The 21,005-nt window shown below is 38.7% G+C and overlaps 1 protein-coding gene across 2 annotated transcripts in view; it reads right to left on the reverse strand.

The window, feature by feature from the left end:
* agps (alkylglycerone phosphate synthase) overlaps nucleotides 1-18,861 on the reverse strand; it is a 61,432-nt gene extending 42,571 nt beyond the window's left edge. The window contains exons 1-9 of one of the 2 annotated variants that reach the window (XM_034186525.1): nucleotides 18,593-18,861; nucleotides 10,179-10,268; nucleotides 6,804-6,894; nucleotides 6,589-6,709; nucleotides 6,349-6,423; nucleotides 5,426-5,497; nucleotides 4,723-4,802; nucleotides 2,208-2,288; nucleotides 1,093-1,218 (exon numbers count right to left, since the gene is read on the reverse strand). In XM_034186525.1, coding sequence (XP_034042416.1) covers nucleotides 1,093-1,218; nucleotides 2,208-2,288; nucleotides 4,723-4,802; nucleotides 5,426-5,497; nucleotides 6,349-6,423; nucleotides 6,589-6,709; nucleotides 6,804-6,894; nucleotides 10,179-10,268; nucleotides 18,593-18,768 — 912 coding nt within the window. In that variant the 5' untranslated portion in view covers nucleotides 18,769-18,861. Of the gene's footprint in view, nucleotides 1-1,092; nucleotides 1,219-2,207; nucleotides 2,289-4,722; nucleotides 4,803-5,425; nucleotides 5,498-6,348; nucleotides 6,424-6,588; nucleotides 6,710-6,803; nucleotides 6,895-10,178; nucleotides 10,269-10,394; nucleotides 10,416-18,592 lie in introns of those variants that run through there. The other variant, XM_034186526.1, reaches the window with a different exon arrangement.
* Between the last annotated feature and the right edge of the window lie 2,144 nt (nucleotides 18,862-21,005).

Raw genomic sequence — 21,005 nt, forward strand, 5'->3', positions numbered from 1 at the left:
TCTGAGCTTTTCCTCTGGTGGATTCACGGGTGGTCTGCTTGGTTCTGGCCATAGTAAGCTTACGCTGTGAAAGTGCCGGACACTTCATTACATCGTTATTAAATTCACAATCCGGTACAACATACGGATCCACTGAACCAACTGTTACACATCGATCACAATAAACAGCTTTATCTCGAGGGTTTAAAGCCTCGTAATGATCTTTCATTCTCTCTACTTTCTTTCACGCACCAGCCACGTAGTAATCCACGATAGAGACTGGAGCAAATTGGTCACGTGACTGAAAACCATCTATAGTTTCACATTTAACAACTGCGCAGCTATGTTTAATTAATCATTAAGGCTTAAAGAAGCCAGCAGAGCAAACGTTTGATGGTTCACGCAACAGAATCACAGTTTAACCATTTTCATGGCCGTTATGCCTGAATATCCCTGAATCCCAAAACAGACATCAAAAGAAAAAAAAAAAAAAAAAAGGCAGGTACTCAACTAAATTGTTGGGAGTGGCAGGATTTTGGTTGACCATGCACATGTTTTTCACTTGTCCTCAATTTTAACTTTCTAAGATGAGGTAGCAGCAATAATTAAAAAAAGAAATCCTAGTTTTCAACATTTGTACAATATTTATTTCTTTATTTTTGGGTAATATTGCAGATGGGGTAAGTAAGGAGGATTGGTACATTTTTCTAACAGCTAGTAAGAAGGCCGTTACAAAATGCTGGCAACACAAAAACTGCCCTACAGCTAGTCTTTTTATCAAGATTGTTAAACACTTGCATGCCCTTGAGCAGGTGACCTTCTCCGTATGATTACAATCGAGCTGGGGAAAAAAGTGTAGAGAAAATGGTTAATTTACTTCAAGTCTGAATTTACATAGGTCAATTACATACAATTGTATATCTGTGTATACGGAGTACATTTGTGCATCTTATTTCCATTTTATTCCTTATTTATGCCTTATTTATGTTTGAGTTACTGAATAACCTATGACCTCTTGTCACTCCCCATTTGCTTATTTTTCTTGTTGTTTCTTGAAAAACTGTATAATGTCATTCCTTAGTCATCAGCAATATTAGCAAGAAGACGACCCACCAGGTCTTCAATGTTGCCGTAGATGTTCTTCTTCATTCCTGATGCTCTAGTTGCCACCCATCCACCCAGGGAGCTGAACTCCATGGAATCGGGCTCATGTCCGGTACAATAGCCACTCTCATTAAGCTGCCAAAAAAAAGGGGGGGGGGGGGGGCAATTTGTTGTTGCACCTCATAAGAGTGTTTTAATAGAAGCAAAAACAAATAAAAGTGTTTCAATGCTGTTATTGTGGCTGCTTAATATCACATTTTTACAACAGTCTAAATACACACCCGGGAAGCAGAAGAGAAAAATGAAAACACAAAGAAAAATCTATGCATTGACCAGTGGTCAACTGGATCAGTGACAACGTATAAAATGTATAGATTTTTCTCACTTTAACAGATTTGAAAAAAAAAAAAACAAGTAAAAATTTAAGTGACAGAAAAACACCATACTGCATAATTGGCATCTTGTGCATCACAGCAGAGACTTATCGCTTTGGGGGGTTGTTGAGTGTCACACAAACAAGACCTCAGGAGCAAACTATAAGATGCACCAACCCACAGAGTTTGAGAATGTGTTGATCATTAAGAACACGTATTCTCCTCAAGGCAACCCACTGCAGAAAGACTGTGTCTCTAGGTGGAACATTTAATAGGAATAATAATAAAAATAATAATAAAAAAGCACCTCAAAGTGCTGCAGCAAACCCCACCAGAAAAACTCATCACTACACATGGGTAAAGTTTTATCACAGCACTACCCTGGAAGGCAGTTTATAATGCATGACCATCTGCTCCATCAAAATGGTCCCGACTAAATACAGAGGTGAAGTCTGCTTTAAATGCAGCCCACGTGTTCCTCTACATCAAATGCTCGCTCCTTCGCCATTTTTCTGAATTAGGTTGATGGCGCCATCTGCTCATGACCGGCACCTAACTCTCTAATCTCTACCCTTCAGCACTCAACTCCTGCGTGAAACTCTTTACTGAACATGTCAGACCTTCTGAGCATTGAAAACAAGGTGATTGAGCATGGCAAACGCTGTGCAAATAGGCACACAGCTTTATCACTTGCACAGTATGTTACAGTAAACTCTTACTGGTGGATGAATATGAATGAGCCCAACTCACCAATCTCTCCAAATCCTGTCCGACGATGCCAGCTTCCACATGGGCCGTTAAATTTTTCTCGTCTATCCACAGGATACGGTTCTGTGGTGGGTGGACACCACAAACAAACAAAATATGACTCATGAGGTCATAAATATTCTGTGTAAACATGCTGACAAACACAGTTTATGACAACATAAATTCTGTCATGCTTTATTGTGGTCATCCAAGAAAATAATGACCCATTATACAATTGCAGGACTCGACAACATAGAAAAGCACAGCTGTATGTGTTATGCCAACACCAAACCTGTTGATGTGTATTCTGTTACACTAAATATTCCTTCTAGTTTATGCACACTTGCGGAACTTATGTTAGGAACAGGCACGTTATTGTTCCCTTATACGATGAACAATTTATTATTATTATTGAACAATCTGATACATTTCTCTAACATCCACTGTCCATGATAAAGTAGCATAAGCCAAAAGTGGCACTGCTTGTCTTCAAATACATGAAAAACTAGGGACCTTCTTCAGGTTTTTTTTGCTACGGCAATGCAGCCCCTGTTCACCACTGGGGGCAGCATCACGCACAGTAGAAGAAACCTAGAAGAAGCTAACAGTTGTTCACATTGCATAGCTTTTCCATTTTGAACCGGTGTTACTATATATATATATATATATATATATATATATATATATATATATATATAAAAATCCGTGAACTGAACATAAAGGTCAAACAGGTATATTTGACCGTTATACCTCCTATCATTATTGTACAAGTTGATATTGTTTTGAACAGTCCTGTGACCAGTCTAGCAAAAGAATCCTGCCATGTTATGAATTTTTGAAAGTTTGAAAATGGGGAAGCAGAAGTGACAAGTTTAATTTAACAGATTTATTACATTTAAAAACAAATTACAGCAATTTAGGGGTTTGTATCAATAACTTTTAAAATTAATTTTTGATTTGTATTGTTAATCAGTACACCTATAATTACAAACTTGTCTTTCCAACCAAACATTCACATACTGAAGGTAACCGTGTGCATAAGCGTGAAAGGGAAAAAGATGACTGCCTGTTTCTTCCCCTTTAAACTCAACTGAACAACCCGCTCCAAGTGTACATAAACCTCTCATCTGGGTTACAGGGCAGATGCCATACCCCTTATCTCAAAGATACCATTTCACATTTTTTGTCAGTTATTCTCAAGGGGTAGTGAAGTTTATGTTCTAACCCAGTGGTATCCAAAGACGTTCCAGAAAGGGCCAAGAGGGTGCAGGTTTTCTTTACGACCACTGACTCCGCCAGGTGATTTCACTGATTAACATCATGTTGAGCAGATGGGATGAGTTCATCATTGAAACCACCTGGTGGAGTCAGTGGTTGCAAAGAAACCCTGCAGTGCCTTGGCCCTGTATGGAATGTCTTTGGACACCATTGTTCTACCGGTACCACTGTTTTCATATGCTTCTTCCAGAGGCTCCTACCTCTGACCAGTCACACAGAAATCTAACCACTGGTGTCTGTGGCATTGACCTCCATTACTGCTTGGCCAGCATTTAATATACAATCTCCAAATGTTCCTACATCAAAAGACTTCACTGTATTAATTACAATGTGTAAATTTTTCATTCTAATCCAATTACATTTTTTTCCTCAATGAATCTGATTGGTTAAGCGTGTGAGATTTCAGACCGTATATTATCTGGGTAACGGTGTCAAAATATTTGACTGTTTTACATTTAGATGTATTAATCCGCATCCTGACCGCTGTTCTGATGAGATGTCACCCCAGTTGAATGCCATTCCTGTCCTCCATGCAACTGTGCATGCATGCGCAATCGAGTCGGGACGTGGAACTGTCGATTTATGCGATGAGATACAATTCGACAGAACACCGGCTGTGCGCGTCTGCTAGCTGTTAGCTGACAGCAAGAGAAAGTCACATACCGCCGCCGAAATGGGTGAATTTAAGCTACCATACGAAAGTATTGATATGGATTCTGTTACAGAATTACTGTTTCACATTTGATGGATTTTCACGTTTGATCGATTACTCCGCGCCCTGACAGCTGTTGGACCGACGCCGCCTTGGCTTGACGGTAAGCCTCGCCGACCAAATTACCTACAGAAAAATAAACCATTAGAAAGGGAATAACCCCCTTGTGTCTGATGATTTGCGGACGTTCATGCTGTTATACAGTCACAAATATCTGTTTTACGGCTCCACTAACATGTCATGGTAAACCTATATTTGTGACCATATAACCAGCATGAACGTCTGCAATTATTATATGCATTTACTCATAAAGTTTTCACATTTTTGTTCTTATTCAGAACTAAATTTTATAAAACTTATGTAACTGTTAAGGTACATGGTAGCCTCCGTTTTCACTAAAATGTTTGTTTTTTTGCCCCCCGTAGGTACACTGCATCACATTTCTTATGACTGTGCATCAGGTTGTGCTTTCCTTATTAAATTACAGACATATTTGACGTGGACAAACATCAGTCTTTTATGGCCTACCATCTGTGAGGTATCTAAAGAAACAATGCAGCGGGCTTCCTCTTGAGGGCACTCCAGAGCACTTGACACACTTGTCCCTCCTGAGAAAAGGAGACAAAAACCGACAGGTAAAATGTTTGTACAGACATTCCTGTCTGTTATGACCACTCGTGCAAAAACTGCAGCTTAGAAATTTGACTTCTCCTTTCAGAAAACACTGACAGGGGCACAGCAATATGTTTAAATGTCTGCAGTAAACAAACAATATATACAGTGCAATCATTACGAAGTGACTAAAGAATTCTATGAGTATGAAAACAGTGATTTGTTGTTGCAGGTAATTATACACACTAATGAACAGATGGTTATAAATGGTATATTTCATTTTAGCTAATAAACATCCCTAGGTCCCATGCACTGTAGCTTCAAACCCTCATTTTCTTTTTTTCCTGTTGCTCCGGTACACATCAAATCCCACAACAAGACATGAAATTCTGCACAACATCTACTCGCATAATGTGAGATGATCAAATATCATTAAACATTCAACAAGAACAGTAGTACTGGGAGGCTATTCAAAGTTTTCAGGCTATTGCATAATATAATCAAACCTGCACTTCATAATTCTGCAGCATGAGAAAACATTAAATATGAATATGCATCTAGCGGCATGTATATAAATACATAATGGGTAAAGAGGCACCGATATGATTTGATGACCCACCTCCATATGGTATCAAACACACATTGTGTTTGCAGGCATGTTCCACAATTTTCATGACATCATTGTGGCAGTCTGTAAAGTTATAGGACATAAGTTTAAATATTAGAGGCATAACAAAGAGGAAATGCTTCCATTTCACCATCTTTTTGTTTTATAGTAACAGCTACAAAGGAATGGCACTCAGTACTGGGAATGTCCAGAAGACTCTGAGCCATTAGAGCAGGGAGAAGATGACTGAGTCTGTGTGGCCTGATGGCTCGGGACATTCCTCAGGCAGAGTCACAATGTGAAGCTGTGCTCTTTGTGGTGGGACATGCTGAATCAATGAGTACTAAACCAGTGAGAAGAGTAGAACTGTCAAGGAGGACCGCCTGCATTTTGATAGTTCCCTACAAAAATAGACACAGCTTTAATCTCCCAATTGTAAGAGTCAACACAACCTAACCTGGACGGGCAGCTGAGGAATGCAAATTACATTTAATTTACAATTCAATATACAGTAAATGACTATTTGTGGAGCAAGAAAATAAATAAATAAAAGCTCCATATTGCTGTGGAAGCATGATGCTCTCACACTTGGGTGTGATTTGTTGCCCATTTGGGAGGTTGCTAATCAACTTTCAACTATCAGTCAGCACTGATTTGCATGATAAAATCGTGCCAGCCGCAACAACAGCAAACCAATCTCAGACTCATAACTCACGGGTGTGCCGTGCAGGAATGCGCAGGCGGCAGAGTATCGCGTGTCAACCTGCCTCCCCCTGACACTTCTTATTAAGCTTCCACTCATACATATTAATATCACTGCCTCTGCAGAGATTAACCCTTTAAATCACCTAAACCAGGAGAGGGTATCAGCTGTGCTATGTGGGAGGAGAAAATCAGAGCAATAAAAACAGAGTTTACACAGTTTCTGAACTCACTCGGCCATACCACCAGATCTGGAACGCGACCAACGTTCCCTTCTCGTAGAGCAAAGATCTCATGTAGGCAATGACCTGGAAGAAAATACAAGAACATGACAGCAGCAGCCCACAGAAAGTTAAAGGTGATCATCAAAAACATACTGCTGAGAAGATTAAACGCCATGCTCATAATGCACCAGCTGGAAATAATACAGGCATGAAGGTAGGAATTTTCACCAGCATGCCTTTACATCTTACCATGGGCACGGAACACCCGGTCCTCTGCTTCATGAGAGAAGGGGATACGTGTGGATTTCAGATCCTCCATGAAGCCCTCGTTCAGGTTGGGAGGCTGCACAGCACTGCTATTCAGAACGGGCTGAAACAAAAACAAGCCACTGTGGTGTTGGTAGATGTCATTTAGTACAAAACACTTCACAGATGACAACAAAATAAACATCCATCACACTTACTGCTGCTGAGGTTTTATGCTGCAGACTGGCTCCAAATGTGTTTTCCATCCAATCTTTCAGTCCAGGGATAATCAAACCACTCAGCCGATACCTGTATTGTATTATAAGACAACAAAAGTAGCAGCACTCATTAGCATGCATACCTCCACTAAGGGCCAATGGATGAACAGAAAATCTTAATTTTAACTGCACAAATGTTCCTGTTCCAACACAAATCAAATGCCAGTCTCCTCATAATTTTCTTTAAAGAAATGAACCAATCATCAAGTTACAGGTGAACAGCCCGACCATAAAACACAAAAACAGCTATTGATCATGTTATTTGTCTTTCAGCTGCCCCAGTTTGCTCAGAGTTGCTACAGCAGATCCAGCACAGAACAGCATCGGGATTTGGTACAAGTTGTACGCTTAATGCCCTTCCTGAACACAAACTGCAGTTTCACCTTGGAGAAAACAACAGCCCCTGATCTTCCTAAGAGGTTCCCTTCCAAGTACTAACCAGGAACTACTCTGCTTAGCTTCTGAGGTCTGACAGGATCAAGCTTACACAGAGTACTGATCATCAAAATTATGATTTTTTTTAAGTAATTAAATTCAGGCATCTTTTCTTAGAAACTACAGGTCACCCTAAAGAAATCTTGTATCTTTATCACTTGGTGGCCATGCGATTAAGTGCACTCGTTTCCTGTATGGAAGGTTCGTGGTTCAAAACCCACCCCTGCCCATTCTTCATGTAATGTGGAGTTGCGTCAGGAAGGGCACCCGGCATAAAACTTGTGTCAAATCAACATACAGAGACACCTTAAATCTGCTGTGGCAATGCCAAAACAAAGAAGCAGCTGAAGGGACTTACTTGTATTTTAAAAGGTGAAAAATGTTACATACTGATGTATACATTTTTATCTTTTAGAGCTTTGCACTTTTAAAATGAGCATGTTGGCACTCATCACTGTGACACTGAAAGAAGAAGAAGAAAAAACAACAACAACAACAACAACAACAACCTTGATTTAATTGAACACTGTATGTTGCAATTGAATTTGAATTTTTATTTGGCACACACACACACACACACACACACACAAACTTAAAGAAATCTCTCAAGACTAAACAATGAAAAAAGAAAGCAAACAAAACCTCAAAACAATTTCCCAGTTGTGTGTGGCCAAAAAGGTGTGGGCTGAAGCAACAGCTTATAAACACCCACCCCTAGCATGAGTTGCCATAAACACATATATATGCACTCATAACAGCAACTACAAAAAGAAAAGAACAAGAAGATGAGCAAAAAGGTTTTGTAGATTAATCAATACACCAAACATCCCAACATAGAAGAACTATTAAGAAACAGAACAGCATTTGGTTTGGTTCTGCGCCTGCTATTGTAAATGACAGTCTTCAAATACAGCTCCAACTGTTCCCTCTCAAGGGAGTAAATGCTAGGAGAATCCCTGATTATGTCATGGAGAAACCCCAACAGCAAAATCAAATATGGCTGCTCTTGGCAATGAATCTTGTGTGGCCAGAAGACTGAAAATACACCTATTTTATAGGACAAAAACACTATGCATCATGGCAAAGAGTGAATTATAAAGAAAGATGAAATCCCATAGGCCTTTTGTCATCTGTCATCCATTCTCTTGCTCCTAAGAAACCTATTTCAAACAAAGGAAAACTATCAGTTATTATTGTGACAATTTTGGGTGCTCTGTGATGCAGCAGTGCTGAGAGCGAGAGAAGTTGGAGAACCAAGCTCAGTATTACAGTATAAACAAGGTTGGGTAGGATTACTTTGAAATAATACATGTGGATTACATGTATGTATGTACATAGATTTGGATTACTTGTAATCTGATTACTTTTGGATTACATTTCAAAGTAATCCTACCCAACCTTGAGTATAAATGTATACACCGTACTATTTTAAGTAATATGTCCAAAGTTTGGCGGAGATTGAAACCTCAAAATTTAAAAAGGGATGTCCTGGATCAGACGCATTTTGTGAAAATAGGTTCATCCATGCATGCATGTATTAAAAGCTTAAAAACACACACACACACCACTAACAAAAAGCATTAAAACGGTCTATTGAAACCAAAAATACTGATCAACTTACAACTTGAAACAACATCATGGGTTTGCTGAGGAGAACTGAGATCAAACCAGTCAAGCACCTTCAGAAGAGTTTAAAGGCATGACTAAATTTTGTTTGGAAATCTGTGTCTAAAAAGAAGAGTGGTTTGATACTGGTGAGGCTATTGAGCAGGCAGCACTGCAGAAAGTGCCGTTTGTATGATCGCCCGTTCGAAACTTGCATAATGGAGCTGTTGGCACAGACTTGGCCGGCCCACCAGGAAACTGTACTCTGCCTTTGTCCATGAGACCATTAAACACACTATATAGCCTTTGTCACAAAGAGCGCAGAGAAGGCAGAGAACACCAGCTCTGCTATGCAGTTTATGCAAGCACCTGCACAAAAGGAAAGCATTCAGTGTAGAACATCCTGCACAGGTGGAACCATCACTCTGACTACATTAGACTCAAACTGCAACAGCCCCTGTGCGTGTGTGTTATACATCATACAGACGAAGTGAGGAACCTTGGGGTAATTCTTGATCCTACGTTGTCTTTTGACCTCCACATTAGAGATGTTTTATCGCTAGTATTTTATGTTATTGTGTGTCTTCTTTTATTCTTTTTACTGATTTATGTTTTTATTCTTTTACTGTGTTTTTTTTAATCTTTTAATTCATTTTGTTTTGCTTTTTTGAGTTGTGTTGTGTGACGCACCTTGAGGCGACCCTGTCGTGAATTGGCCCTATATAAATTAATAAATTTGAAATTTGAATTTGCTTAGAAACTGACAGGCAAGCCCATCTATTCTTAAGCAATAAATCAATTAACAAAAACAAATCCATCTTTAGCTTTGCTTTTCTCACGGCGGTTACAGATTAAGGTGTTAAAAAAGAGAGACATTAAACATATTTCAAAGTTAAATTTTGTACTTCAAAGAACCTCAGCGGCATAATTAACAACATATTTCGTTTTTCACCAGCATGGCTCTGTGACAGGTTATTCCAAGGACCAGAGTTTAGCAAAGTAGAAAAAACACATTCAGCGACCTCTTCATGACAATGAGCACAGCAACTGCCAAACACTAGGTGGCAGTAGCACCACATTATTCTGAGGGCAGCAGAAACTGATTTCAAAAGTGGGGCAGACACAATAATGCCCTGTGGATAACCTCAGCCACAAGATTTAAAATAAATAAATAAAAAGGCCATCATCTGTAAAAGAGATCTACTTATTGACCTGATCAATCAACAGACAAACATATGTAGCCTAACAGAGTAGTGAAGTGGTGTTATACTGTACCTTCTACCCGTAAATTCTGCTTGACCTCTCTTATTGAAGAGAAATTTTGAGTCACTGTATCCCCAGCCGTTCCATTTCATAGTCTCCTGCCTGAAATAAAACAAACCAAGGCGAAGGTTAAGTTAACAGCTAATACCACTTAACCTGAAGCTAAAACATGAACTTAAACACAAAAAAATTTATAATAATAATCAGGTGCTTCCCAATGGTGTTGACCTTGCATGCTCTTGATATCACCGGTCTCTGCTGGCTGTAACAGGCCAGACATTCTGCATGCCCTGACTTCCTTTGTACAGCTGGTCACAAACAGATGAAAGGAAACTGCTGTGATAATCTGGCATACAGTCCTGACAACTGAGGTGTGTGACACTAGACAAATTTACAATATGGGACGCTGCAGACACACCTACAGAATCCCCTGGAGGCCTGCCAATCCCTGGTGCTCGACATATACCTTGCTCATAATCTTCCCTTTTTGGCATGGTAATGCATCACAAACAACAACCACAGCAGCTACCCCACAAACGGGCAGCACGATGGATTAGTGGTTAGCACTGGTGCCTCACGGCAAGAAGATCGTGGGATCGCTTCCTGTCCTTTCTGTGTGTAGTTTGCATGTTCTCCTCATGTCTGTGTAGGTTTCCTCCCACAATTAAAACATACTTATTTTGGGTCTGCTCCTTTCTCTGCCCCTGACCAAAGCAGCGTCTCTACATCTGGAGTTGGTCCCCGAGCGCCGGACTGTGGCTGCCCACTGCTCCTAGTGGTTGGATTGTGTTTAACTGTAATTAAGATGGGGTTAAATGCAGAGGACAAATTTCATTGTATGTACGCATGTATGTATGTATGTATATATGTACAATGACAATAAAGGCTCTTCTAAAATCTAAAAACACCCGTGACGCTGTTTGGACTAACAACATCTGAAACTGCACAGTATTTACCGCCGTAAATCAGGTCAACTGAAGATGGACATTTGACAGACAAATCATGCAATGATGGGTTGACCTCAAATGCAAGTGTTACAAGAGAATACTGTAGGTCCTCATTTGCTTATGGGAGAATGTCTTGTGTATACAAAGGGCAGAAATTACATGCAAATGCAGCAAACATACTGACAGCGTCGTAGAAAGTACTGAAATAAAAGGCTGATAATCAAATTTTATAGGGGTTGATTTTGACAGGATTACCACAGGAAAGCTCAAAAAGCTGCAACTTACACATCATTAAATATGGTAGTAACTTTCTGTGATCAAAATTGGCACTCACTCACTGGTTTTAGCACGTCAAATTAAACATTTTAACAATTTATCTCAGTCTTATAAATATTTGATGATCTTTATGGTTTTGGGCTATTAGGTGAGGAAAAAGGTCTTAAAGTCTTAAGTGCTGTTTTTTTTTTTAATTTTGTGACTTTTATAGAATAATTCTCAATTAAAAAAAACTCATTAATACTGGGGCTACAGCTACTAACTATTTTCGTTATTGATCAGCTGATCAGTGATTTTCTCTATTACATGTCAACGTGCATAAAATGTGAGAAAATGGTGAAAAATGTCAGTTCCAGAGCCCAGGATGATGCCTTCAAGTGTCTTGTTTTGTTCACAGCCCAAATATATTCACTATACTGCCAGAGAGGAGTAAAGAAGCTTGCAAAATAAACCAGAAAGTATTTACATTTCAAAAAATGGAGCCAGAAAATTAGATTTTTTTTAAATGACTTTGGCTAAAATTATTGAAATAGCCCTTGAATATATTTACAGTTAATTAATCAATTATTGGTTGCAGTTTTGAGCACTTTGAGTGGTTAATTCACCCTAACTTTCAATATTATAAATATCTTTTGAGTCAAACTGACCCAAAACAACAGATTTCATCAAAAACTGCATTACACCTGGAGATGCATCAGGAAGGGCATCTGCCATAAAACTTATGCCAAATCCCAAATTGGGTCTGTATTGAATCTGCTGTGGCGACACTCTGCAAGGCAAACAACATTTACAGACATGTTGTAATATACGTGCCTGCAGTCCATGTTTACACCTATTATGCAACCACACACTGTAGTTGTCCACGTAAACTGCTGCCTGAAGTGTCACTCCTGATGTGGCTGTTATGACAATAAACAGATGTGCACTCAACTATAAATTACTAAATACAGGTTTCAGCATAACTACAGAATAACAAATACAGAAATACCACCATAGTCACCAAAAGGTATAAATTGTCCAAAATTGCCATGCTGTTAGTACCAGTGTTAAAAAAAATAAAATTAAAAAGCAGAAGCAGTTTTGAAATTTACATCACTTTTACATCCAATGTCAATGCGACACAGCCTATGTCCTTTTTACAGAAGGGTAAGAGCTCGGGTACTCTACAACGATTCAGAGAGCAACCATAACGTATGGGTCATTTGAGACGGGAAGCCAACACTGCGTTGTAAAAGCCATAATTAAGATTAATACCTCACAGAATGGACTTTCCCAATAAATTAAGATTCAGAGCTGAAATGAGAGTGACACACTGACTCATACTTTAAATTAATTCTCCCCAACGGTGAGGTCCTGTCATAGTGGGTGGACACTGACTCAAATATATCAACCAAAAGTTGGAACCAAGGTCAGTGAACATTGACTGCAATTACCAATAAACGATTTAATGGCAGATGTCCACTTAAATTAGCAAGGACCTACTTAAAGAAGCAATAGCACGCTAATTAGTAGCAAGTCCGGTTCGAGAAAAGTCATTATCAAAAGAAGACAGTACGCTAATATTAATGCATCATTAAATTCATAAGTTGTTGATGAAATTCACAAACAATATTTTTGACACATTGTACACCATGAATGAAAGCAATATGCATTTCACAGTCAGTTCTGCAAGAATATTGCATTACTTCTAAACATGAAAACTAATGAATATTTAAATGGATTATAATGAGTGGTTTCCATATCAATTAACTTATTCTTAATGTCATAAAATGGTAATAAAGATATTTTCTCAGAAAGGAGTCATTTGGAAAAATATTTTGACAGTCCAGACCACACTCTAAAATAAATATTAATTTGGTTTATAAAACTATTCCAAACTAATTCTTGACAGCTATACAGTTTAATATGAATTAAACTGAGTGTAGAATTGTTGTTTAGAATAAGTTTACAAATAAGATAATATGAGATTTATAACCCTTTTAAACTGTTGAAAAAGAACTTTAAAGCTGTCCTGTTCGTGGTGTCACTTCATCTAAATTGGGGGTCTGTTAGTGAAGCTTAGGGCTAGCAGCTGGGAATTACCTTGGTATTCTCTCTGCTTTCCTGTCAATTTAGTCCTGATGAACTATACCTTAGGTGTAATTTTTCCAGTCGACTGATTCTGCTCCTTTTTCTCTCTGTCCGAGGCACCATCGACATTTCACAAGACAGACAACTGCAACCCACAGTGTGCTGGACTGACAAGAAGATGCCATGCCTGAAGCTGATGCAGCACACTGCAGTCCGCATTTTGGAATAAACTGCTGGAGTGACAGGCCCACTGATGGCATGATGGATGAATGCCGTGTCTCTGACAGAACGCTCCCCCACCCCCCCCTCAAAAATGCCTTTTGCATCTGCATATGTATCATTAGCGGGGGTTCATGGATTAAAACCTTGTTTCTGCTTCAAACTGCACTCCAGTCATCTATCTCAGCGACAGATATCTGAAGCTTTTGTACAACAATCATTTTCACATAAATTCAGCATTATTTAATCATAAAAAGCAGCAGAAGCGATCAGAGTGCCGCAGCTAAATGAGCTGCTAGCTAACGCATTCACTGCGCGTCAGTCATTTCAAGGTGTCACAGAGTTTCGCTGAGTTTCTGCTTAAAATGGCCTAGTTTCTGCTTAAAACTGACTTTAGAATGATTTAAGAGGTTTTACCTTTATAATCTCATGGTCCCATTAATCCATTTGAATGCATTGGGTGAAGAGCCTCCGTCTCATACGCGCTGCTGTGGTCTGAAATGACGCATGAGCAGATGTAAAAGGCGGTCTGATTTTTAGGGGCAGACCCTTTGGTCTGCGACACCAGCCATGCACCCCAGGGTGCTGGATGACCCCCTGCCTGTGGTGGAAATGCTTGTATAGTTATCTCAACAATTGCACCTTTTTTGCTTTGACTTCCTGTTTAAGCTTTGTAAAACCTTGTAACGGTTAGACTGGCCTAAGCAGTGGGTCACCCCTCTGAGTCTGGTCTGCTTGAGGTTTCTTCCTCAATATCAGAGGGAGTTTTTCCCTGACCACTGTCGCCTATGTGCTTGCTCTAGGCCGTTTACTTGTGTTAAGTGCCTTGAGGCAGCTTTGTTGCATTTTGTCATTATGTAAAATGAAATAAATTTAAGTCAAATGGAAATTTTCAGCCTTTTAAATTTCACAAAAGTGACTAAATTTTTGGTTCTACTGAAAACTAAGCATTATAATTTAGGTTTATTTTTGAAACGTGTTGCAAAATTAGAACTCATTTTAATGAAGAGAACATTTTGACCTGGGGAGAATTCCATAACAAATGTGAAGAAGTGCGTGTGAGCATGTATATATCTTTGAAATTACCAGAAATAACTTTTGACCTTGTGCAAAGTGCATACATGCTAACATATGTAAGATGTCTTGTAAATCACTTATCTGGTTTTAAAAAGAGCATTTCTAGATTTAGGTCTTTATTATTCACCAACTTCAACAAAATACATGAGAAACATGTTAGATTTATGCAGAAATAAGGTGTTCCAGAGCATTTTCTGCCATCTTTGTTTTTTGCTTGGACGAGGAGACAGATAAAGTCATCAGCATGCCTCTCTACTCTGATTGGCTGTTGTCGTGTCAGCTCCTGGCATCCCTCGCCCAAGTGATTTGAAATCGCTATCGTACTGTATGAGTCGCTACCAAACGTAGTTCATGACCGCCTGTTTATTTGAAATTTTTCCCTTCAGGGGAACTGTTCATTAATTTTTTTTTTCCAGACAATGTGAATTTTTTTTTAATCAAAATGGTGGCAATGTCATATTATGAATCTCACCATTTAAAAAGGTGAATAAATAAAATTACAGTGGTGCCAAAGAAATTTTTTATGACTTCAAATAAAACAAACAAACAAAAGGCTCTTCACCTTTAACCCAAATGCACTGTAGAATATTTAAAACTATATAAAACTGTGCTTTGTAATTTATTCAGATAAAAAAAAAAAGATTTGAGGAGAAATTATACACTCTATTTATTTAAACCAGTATAAAATGTGTTTACGTTAGTATGTTGTTTAGAGACCAAAACCGGAAACAATATGTCATACGCCACCTAAAATAGAGCATACCTGACAGCATTTAAAATCATCATCTAATCTGAGCTGGTCTGACTTTACGGTTTTGTCGTGTGTAACCCAGAGCTAAAATGGCAATTCAAGCAAAGAGGATAGGTCCCAAAACAACAATACTTTAGTAGTACAGCCTTACATTTGAGAGGATAAAAGAGCCAAAAATTGACTTTCTATCCAAAACTTCTTTAAAATAACCAACAGTTAGCGGTCTTTCGAGCAATAATCTCTTTCAGCTGTAGTTTGTAACAACTAGGGGCAAAGGTTCTGACCCGAGACTATAAGTAGCTGAGTTACACCTTCACAAAAATATCACTAAAAACTGGAGCGGAGACCCTACATAACCGGTAAATCAGGATTATACCTGAAACCACATCAGCATGTAAATGGAGAAAAGCAGCTGATTGAGCAACACTCATTAAAGTGCTTGTTTTATTAACAGATAAGACAGTAACCGCTTTATTCTACAGGCCTTTGTGACACCATTTTACAAAGCACCTACTAGATTGTGATACAAAACACTGTCACACTCAGACAAATTTTTGGGGAAACACAGAGACCTACAAGACAAAATATTCAGCAGTATCACCAAACCGATGAGTATAACAAGGCCAAACTCAAAATCTCTCTCACACGCATATATATATATATATATATATATATATATATATATATATATATATATATATACACACAAGCCAACACTAGATGTCAGTACAGGGCGGTGACATTTCCTCAAAAGGAATTCATCTGCCAATAGGCTGAAAAGTCAGACCACCAAGACTTCCAACCAATCAGATGAACAGCAGAGGCAGATAAAGTTTCTTTGTCTCCTTCCAGTTTCACAAAGTGTTTGTTTCATGTTTATGGGTGTCCCATGTTTGAAAACCAGCTAAAACAATATGATTAACTGAATAACCAGCCAGTTAATTATTCTCTAACACAACAGGGAGAATCTATAAACCAGTAAAGACAACACTAGGAAAAATAATCCACAATCTGACTGATATGGTCGGTCAGCTGGTGGTGATTCATTGCTTTTCATCACTGCAAATTAAATATAGTTGGGTTTTAGACTGTTGAGGAAACAAAACCTTGAAAATTTTCTGTAGTTGCGCCCTTGACTATATATTTGTACATTTTAGGCAAAGTTTACATTTGTAGCTGACAAATTACTTAATTGTTAAATCAACTATCACAACTGTTATGGTTTTCTGTCATTTGATAACAAACATCAAATTTTCTACAGCCCAAGTACATGTCTACAAATGATTTATCTTGACAAAGAACAACATGAAATCCAAACATATTGAGTGTCTAATAATCTAAAAGAGAACAGAATAAAATTGTCAAGTCTGAACAATTGTTGTTGTTTTTTGTCCTTTTTCCTCTTCTTGAGTTATTATTCCCTGCTAGTCTAGAAATTTGGTACTTACTGAGGACAATTCAGCCATTACACCCCCCCGTATTCCTAATTTTCACAAATCAGGTACCATTAGATTCCCTGATCAAGCAGAGTTCAATGCACTCTATAGTGTCGATTTTTGTCATACCAGGTTTTCCGCCATATTGGCTTTTATAGAAATGTCATAACTTTTCACAGTTCACAAAATTTGTCCAGTCTTAAACATTGTCATAGTTGATCTTCAGACCAAGCATCACAATTCTAACTGTATGGTTATTAGATTTTTCAAATGTCATCTGTTCCAGCCAACTGATGTCTGTGGCAAAGCCATCAAATAGGAAGTAAGAACATATCTCAGCAACACTTTGATGAATCAAAACCAAACTTAGGATGTGGCTTTAATATTGCAATGCGAGTTAGCAAAAGCAATAATCTGGTGTCATTTAACCTGGATGGAGTGTTGCTTCTGGTGGTGAATGCTTAGACACAAACTGCCTTGTTAAATATCCTATTCACCGATGAATAAATTAGATATTTACTTTTCAGTTAGTGGGCATCATATTTAGGGCTTCACGCCGCACACGGAAATATATCCATGTCCGATACGTCACGTTACCATTCGCAAATTTTATGATCAGTATAAACTTTACATCATCGAGCCCTGCTGACTGGGGAGATATTAGCAGAAAATGTGCTTTTCACACCATGGTTTTATTGAACTTGAACTCTGTCAGATCTTTGCTCAAAGTTAATTATCTTCAGATATCTGCCCAAGTAATATTACCGCCACGTTTGGTGAAAATCCATCCAGCATTTTTTAAAGTCAGACAGACAGACACACACACAACCAATTACAAAACACCGCTTCCCGGCACGCAAGGTAGTACGAGTATATAAACAGTTTTCTCAATGCAAAATGGCATTTTAAATGTTTTCTTTTGTCCAACCAGAGCCAAAACCCCAAAAGCCATAATATATATAGGTAAAGTGACTAAACTGTTTTGTTTGAAGAGAAAATTAAACAGTCTAAATATAAAAACGAAGTTTCGACAAACTGCCATCGCAGGCCAAAACAAATGAAAAGCGGAGCGAATGTGGCCCACGAGCCCCACATTGAGCAGCACTTGATGCAGAGATTATATTTTGTATCGTTTTTCTCTAAATAACTATACGATTATCCGATCATATAGGTTTTAATTTTTCTCCTGATCGATTAATCATTTCTGTTCCATTTCCATGTTTAATCAACAAATTCCAACACCTTGTCACTGAAAACCTGTAGCTACCAGAAAATGACACAAACCAACACAATGTTGTGGTAAAAGCTAACTTAGGCCACGTAAAACACCAAAAAGGTCCCTAAAATATAATCATGTCAAAGGTATTATATTTTTAATTTAGTCAGCTAAAGCCAACAAACTTAGCAAAAGTCAACCAAACTTCCCAAAGCAGCCGCACCCACACAGGAGCAAATGAATGGCTATTTGCTAGCTAGCCTGCTAAAGCTAACAAAACACAAGACGCCCACTTTAGTTCGACTAGAAGAAGGTAAATGTTTTTTTTTCTGTGCGCCAATAAACAGCGTGATTTTTAATCTGATATTCCACTGAGTACAGCTGCTGCGGGACGAGTAAAGAGATAAAAACCACAGAGGTTGAAGCTCCATCACCTCCTTCTCGGCACCGTCCTCGCCACAGCCGATTCCTCTGGCTTATTCCCCTGAGCTTTGCACTCGACTGCACGGACACCAAAGTCGCCATCATCCGCTCGTCGCAAATGGCCAGCAATTATCTTCAGTCTTTGCAGTGCAATTTGTTGGCTGTCGTCGCTGCTGTTGGACGCCATGCTGCTTCCGTGTTTGTGCAAGAAGGCGGCGGAGCAGCTGCCAGAGGTCAGCGCAGGGAAAGTGTGCTCTGCTGCGTTCACGGACCTCACGAAATATAATCACTTTACTTCAGGGAGGTCACGCCACTAATGTGGTGCATTCATGTCAGCTTGGAAAATCGGAATATTACTTTATACGCAGAAACAGGGCAGCAAGCTAGGGGTTAGCATTTTTTTTTCCACACAGTAAGAAAGCCCTGGGATTGTTTTCCACCTGGTCTGTGTAGGTTTGAATATTTGTTTAATTCTGCTTTTTTTGTTTATTTTTTTTAGGCATTGGGTGAGTATTAGACTATAAATATCTCAGATTTATGTAGTGATGTTATTGTCATTTATTTTAATAAGTGAAAAGTGAGAATGGGGTAGGAGTTTATAAATGTTTACATTTTCCTATTCCTTTTCGAGCATTGTTTCTTGGTTGACATATTTTTCTTGTGGAGTCTTATTTATTTTTTGTGTTTTCTTTGAAATAAATTCAGTTAATTCATTCATTCCCTTGGGGTGCTCTGTTTCCTCCCACTTTAGGTGAATTGGAAGATTTAAATTGGCCGTAGGTGTGTTGAATAAATTTCTCTGTCTGTATGTGGAGTCCCCTGTGCTGGACTGTAGCTTTTACATTAATTCTCTATACCCGCTGACTCCAATCAAGAGTCACAGAGATGCTGGAGCCTATCCCAGAAGTAGCTTTTACATATGAAATGAATTATTTTATATCAATGCACATTTCTGAACCATCTGATAGGTGGCACTATTGAGCGGATGGCAGCACAACACATGATGTGCCCCTTTTCATGGAGGCTCCAAAATAATGTTCTGTGTGTGTGTTACAAAGGGTTTGTTTTTTTTTTATTTTGCTTTATTTATTGGCCTTGCAGATGGAACATCTGGTGCTGAGAATGAGTCCATCAATACCATTTGTGAGTTTGTATGTCTGCAGCATATCCGTCCGTCTCCACCAGTGGTCCATGGTGGCACCTGAAAGACCTGAAACCTCTCAGTGTATGGAGGGCCTCTGAGGTTTGGAATGAGCCTTTGTGGCACGGCCTTGTACCCTTTCTAGTTTGTCACTCTCTTTTTTTTTTAGGTGTGGTGGCCACACACAAGAGGCAGCGATGAACAGAAAGTGATGAACATTTCCTTGTCAGTGTATTTACGAGTGCAATGAGTGTCTCAAGCATGACAGTAATTTGCAGTAACAACACAAGTTTTGGCACCGTACCCATTCATGGGTGATTCTTTAACTACGGGCACTATTGGCCTTATAAATGTAATTTCCACCACACCATTGCCTTACAATATAAAGCACCTTGGGGCAACTGTTTGTTGTGATTTGGCGCTATATACATGTGCTCTGATGTCACTGTTTATCTCCATAGAAACTACCCAAACAATCTTTCATACAAACTGTTTAGGGACATTACAGTGTTGTGGTGGAAATTACGGCAATAGTGTGGGACAACTACATTTTGTTTAAAAAAAATCACAACAGTTGTATGACATTGAATACCCCAATTATGTTTTGATTATTTTACTGATATTTTAAAACATTAGAAAAAACGTTTCTTTACCATTCATTTTTATCATTGAAGATCAAAAATCTGGGTGTGGGACAAGCACAAAACGGCAATATTTGCATATAATGATGCTGAAAAAAGGTGAAAAAGTCATCATAGACTACTAGAACAAATTTCTTAACACACTTTCATTGTAAAGATAACTATAAAAGTGTGAAATTTCCCCTTTTTTCTGTTTTTCATACAATATGATCAAAGGACATAATAAGTGCCCGTAGTCTAAGAATCACCCTCATATGCTCAACCCCATCGTTTAATGCTGGTTTTACTTTTCTGTTGAATATTAATATTTGATCCCATATTTAGCTATCAATTGACTTGAAGTTGGGTGCTGTATCCAGCAGGTGGCAGCACCTCTGTGACATATTAAACTACCTCACAGCATTTCGTGATCGCATCATGAAAAGTACATTGGTTCGTGCTCCCATCACGAAAGCGCCACATTTTCGTGATGGGAGCAGGCGGGGGTGGGGGGTTATTATGGTTAGGAGAAGGGAGAGGGTTAAGTTATGGTTAGGGTTAGAACTACCATATCTCATGGCATGTCGTGATTCAGCATCACGAAATATACATTAATCTATTGGTTTGTGATATTGTCACGAAAAGTGCCAAATTTTCATAACG

The sequence above is a fragment of the Thalassophryne amazonica genome, chromosome 14 (genome assembly GCF_902500255.1).
Source record: "Thalassophryne amazonica chromosome 14, fThaAma1.1, whole genome shotgun sequence".
In the NCBI taxonomy this organism is placed as follows: domain Eukaryota; kingdom Metazoa; phylum Chordata; class Actinopteri; order Batrachoidiformes; family Batrachoididae; genus Thalassophryne; species Thalassophryne amazonica.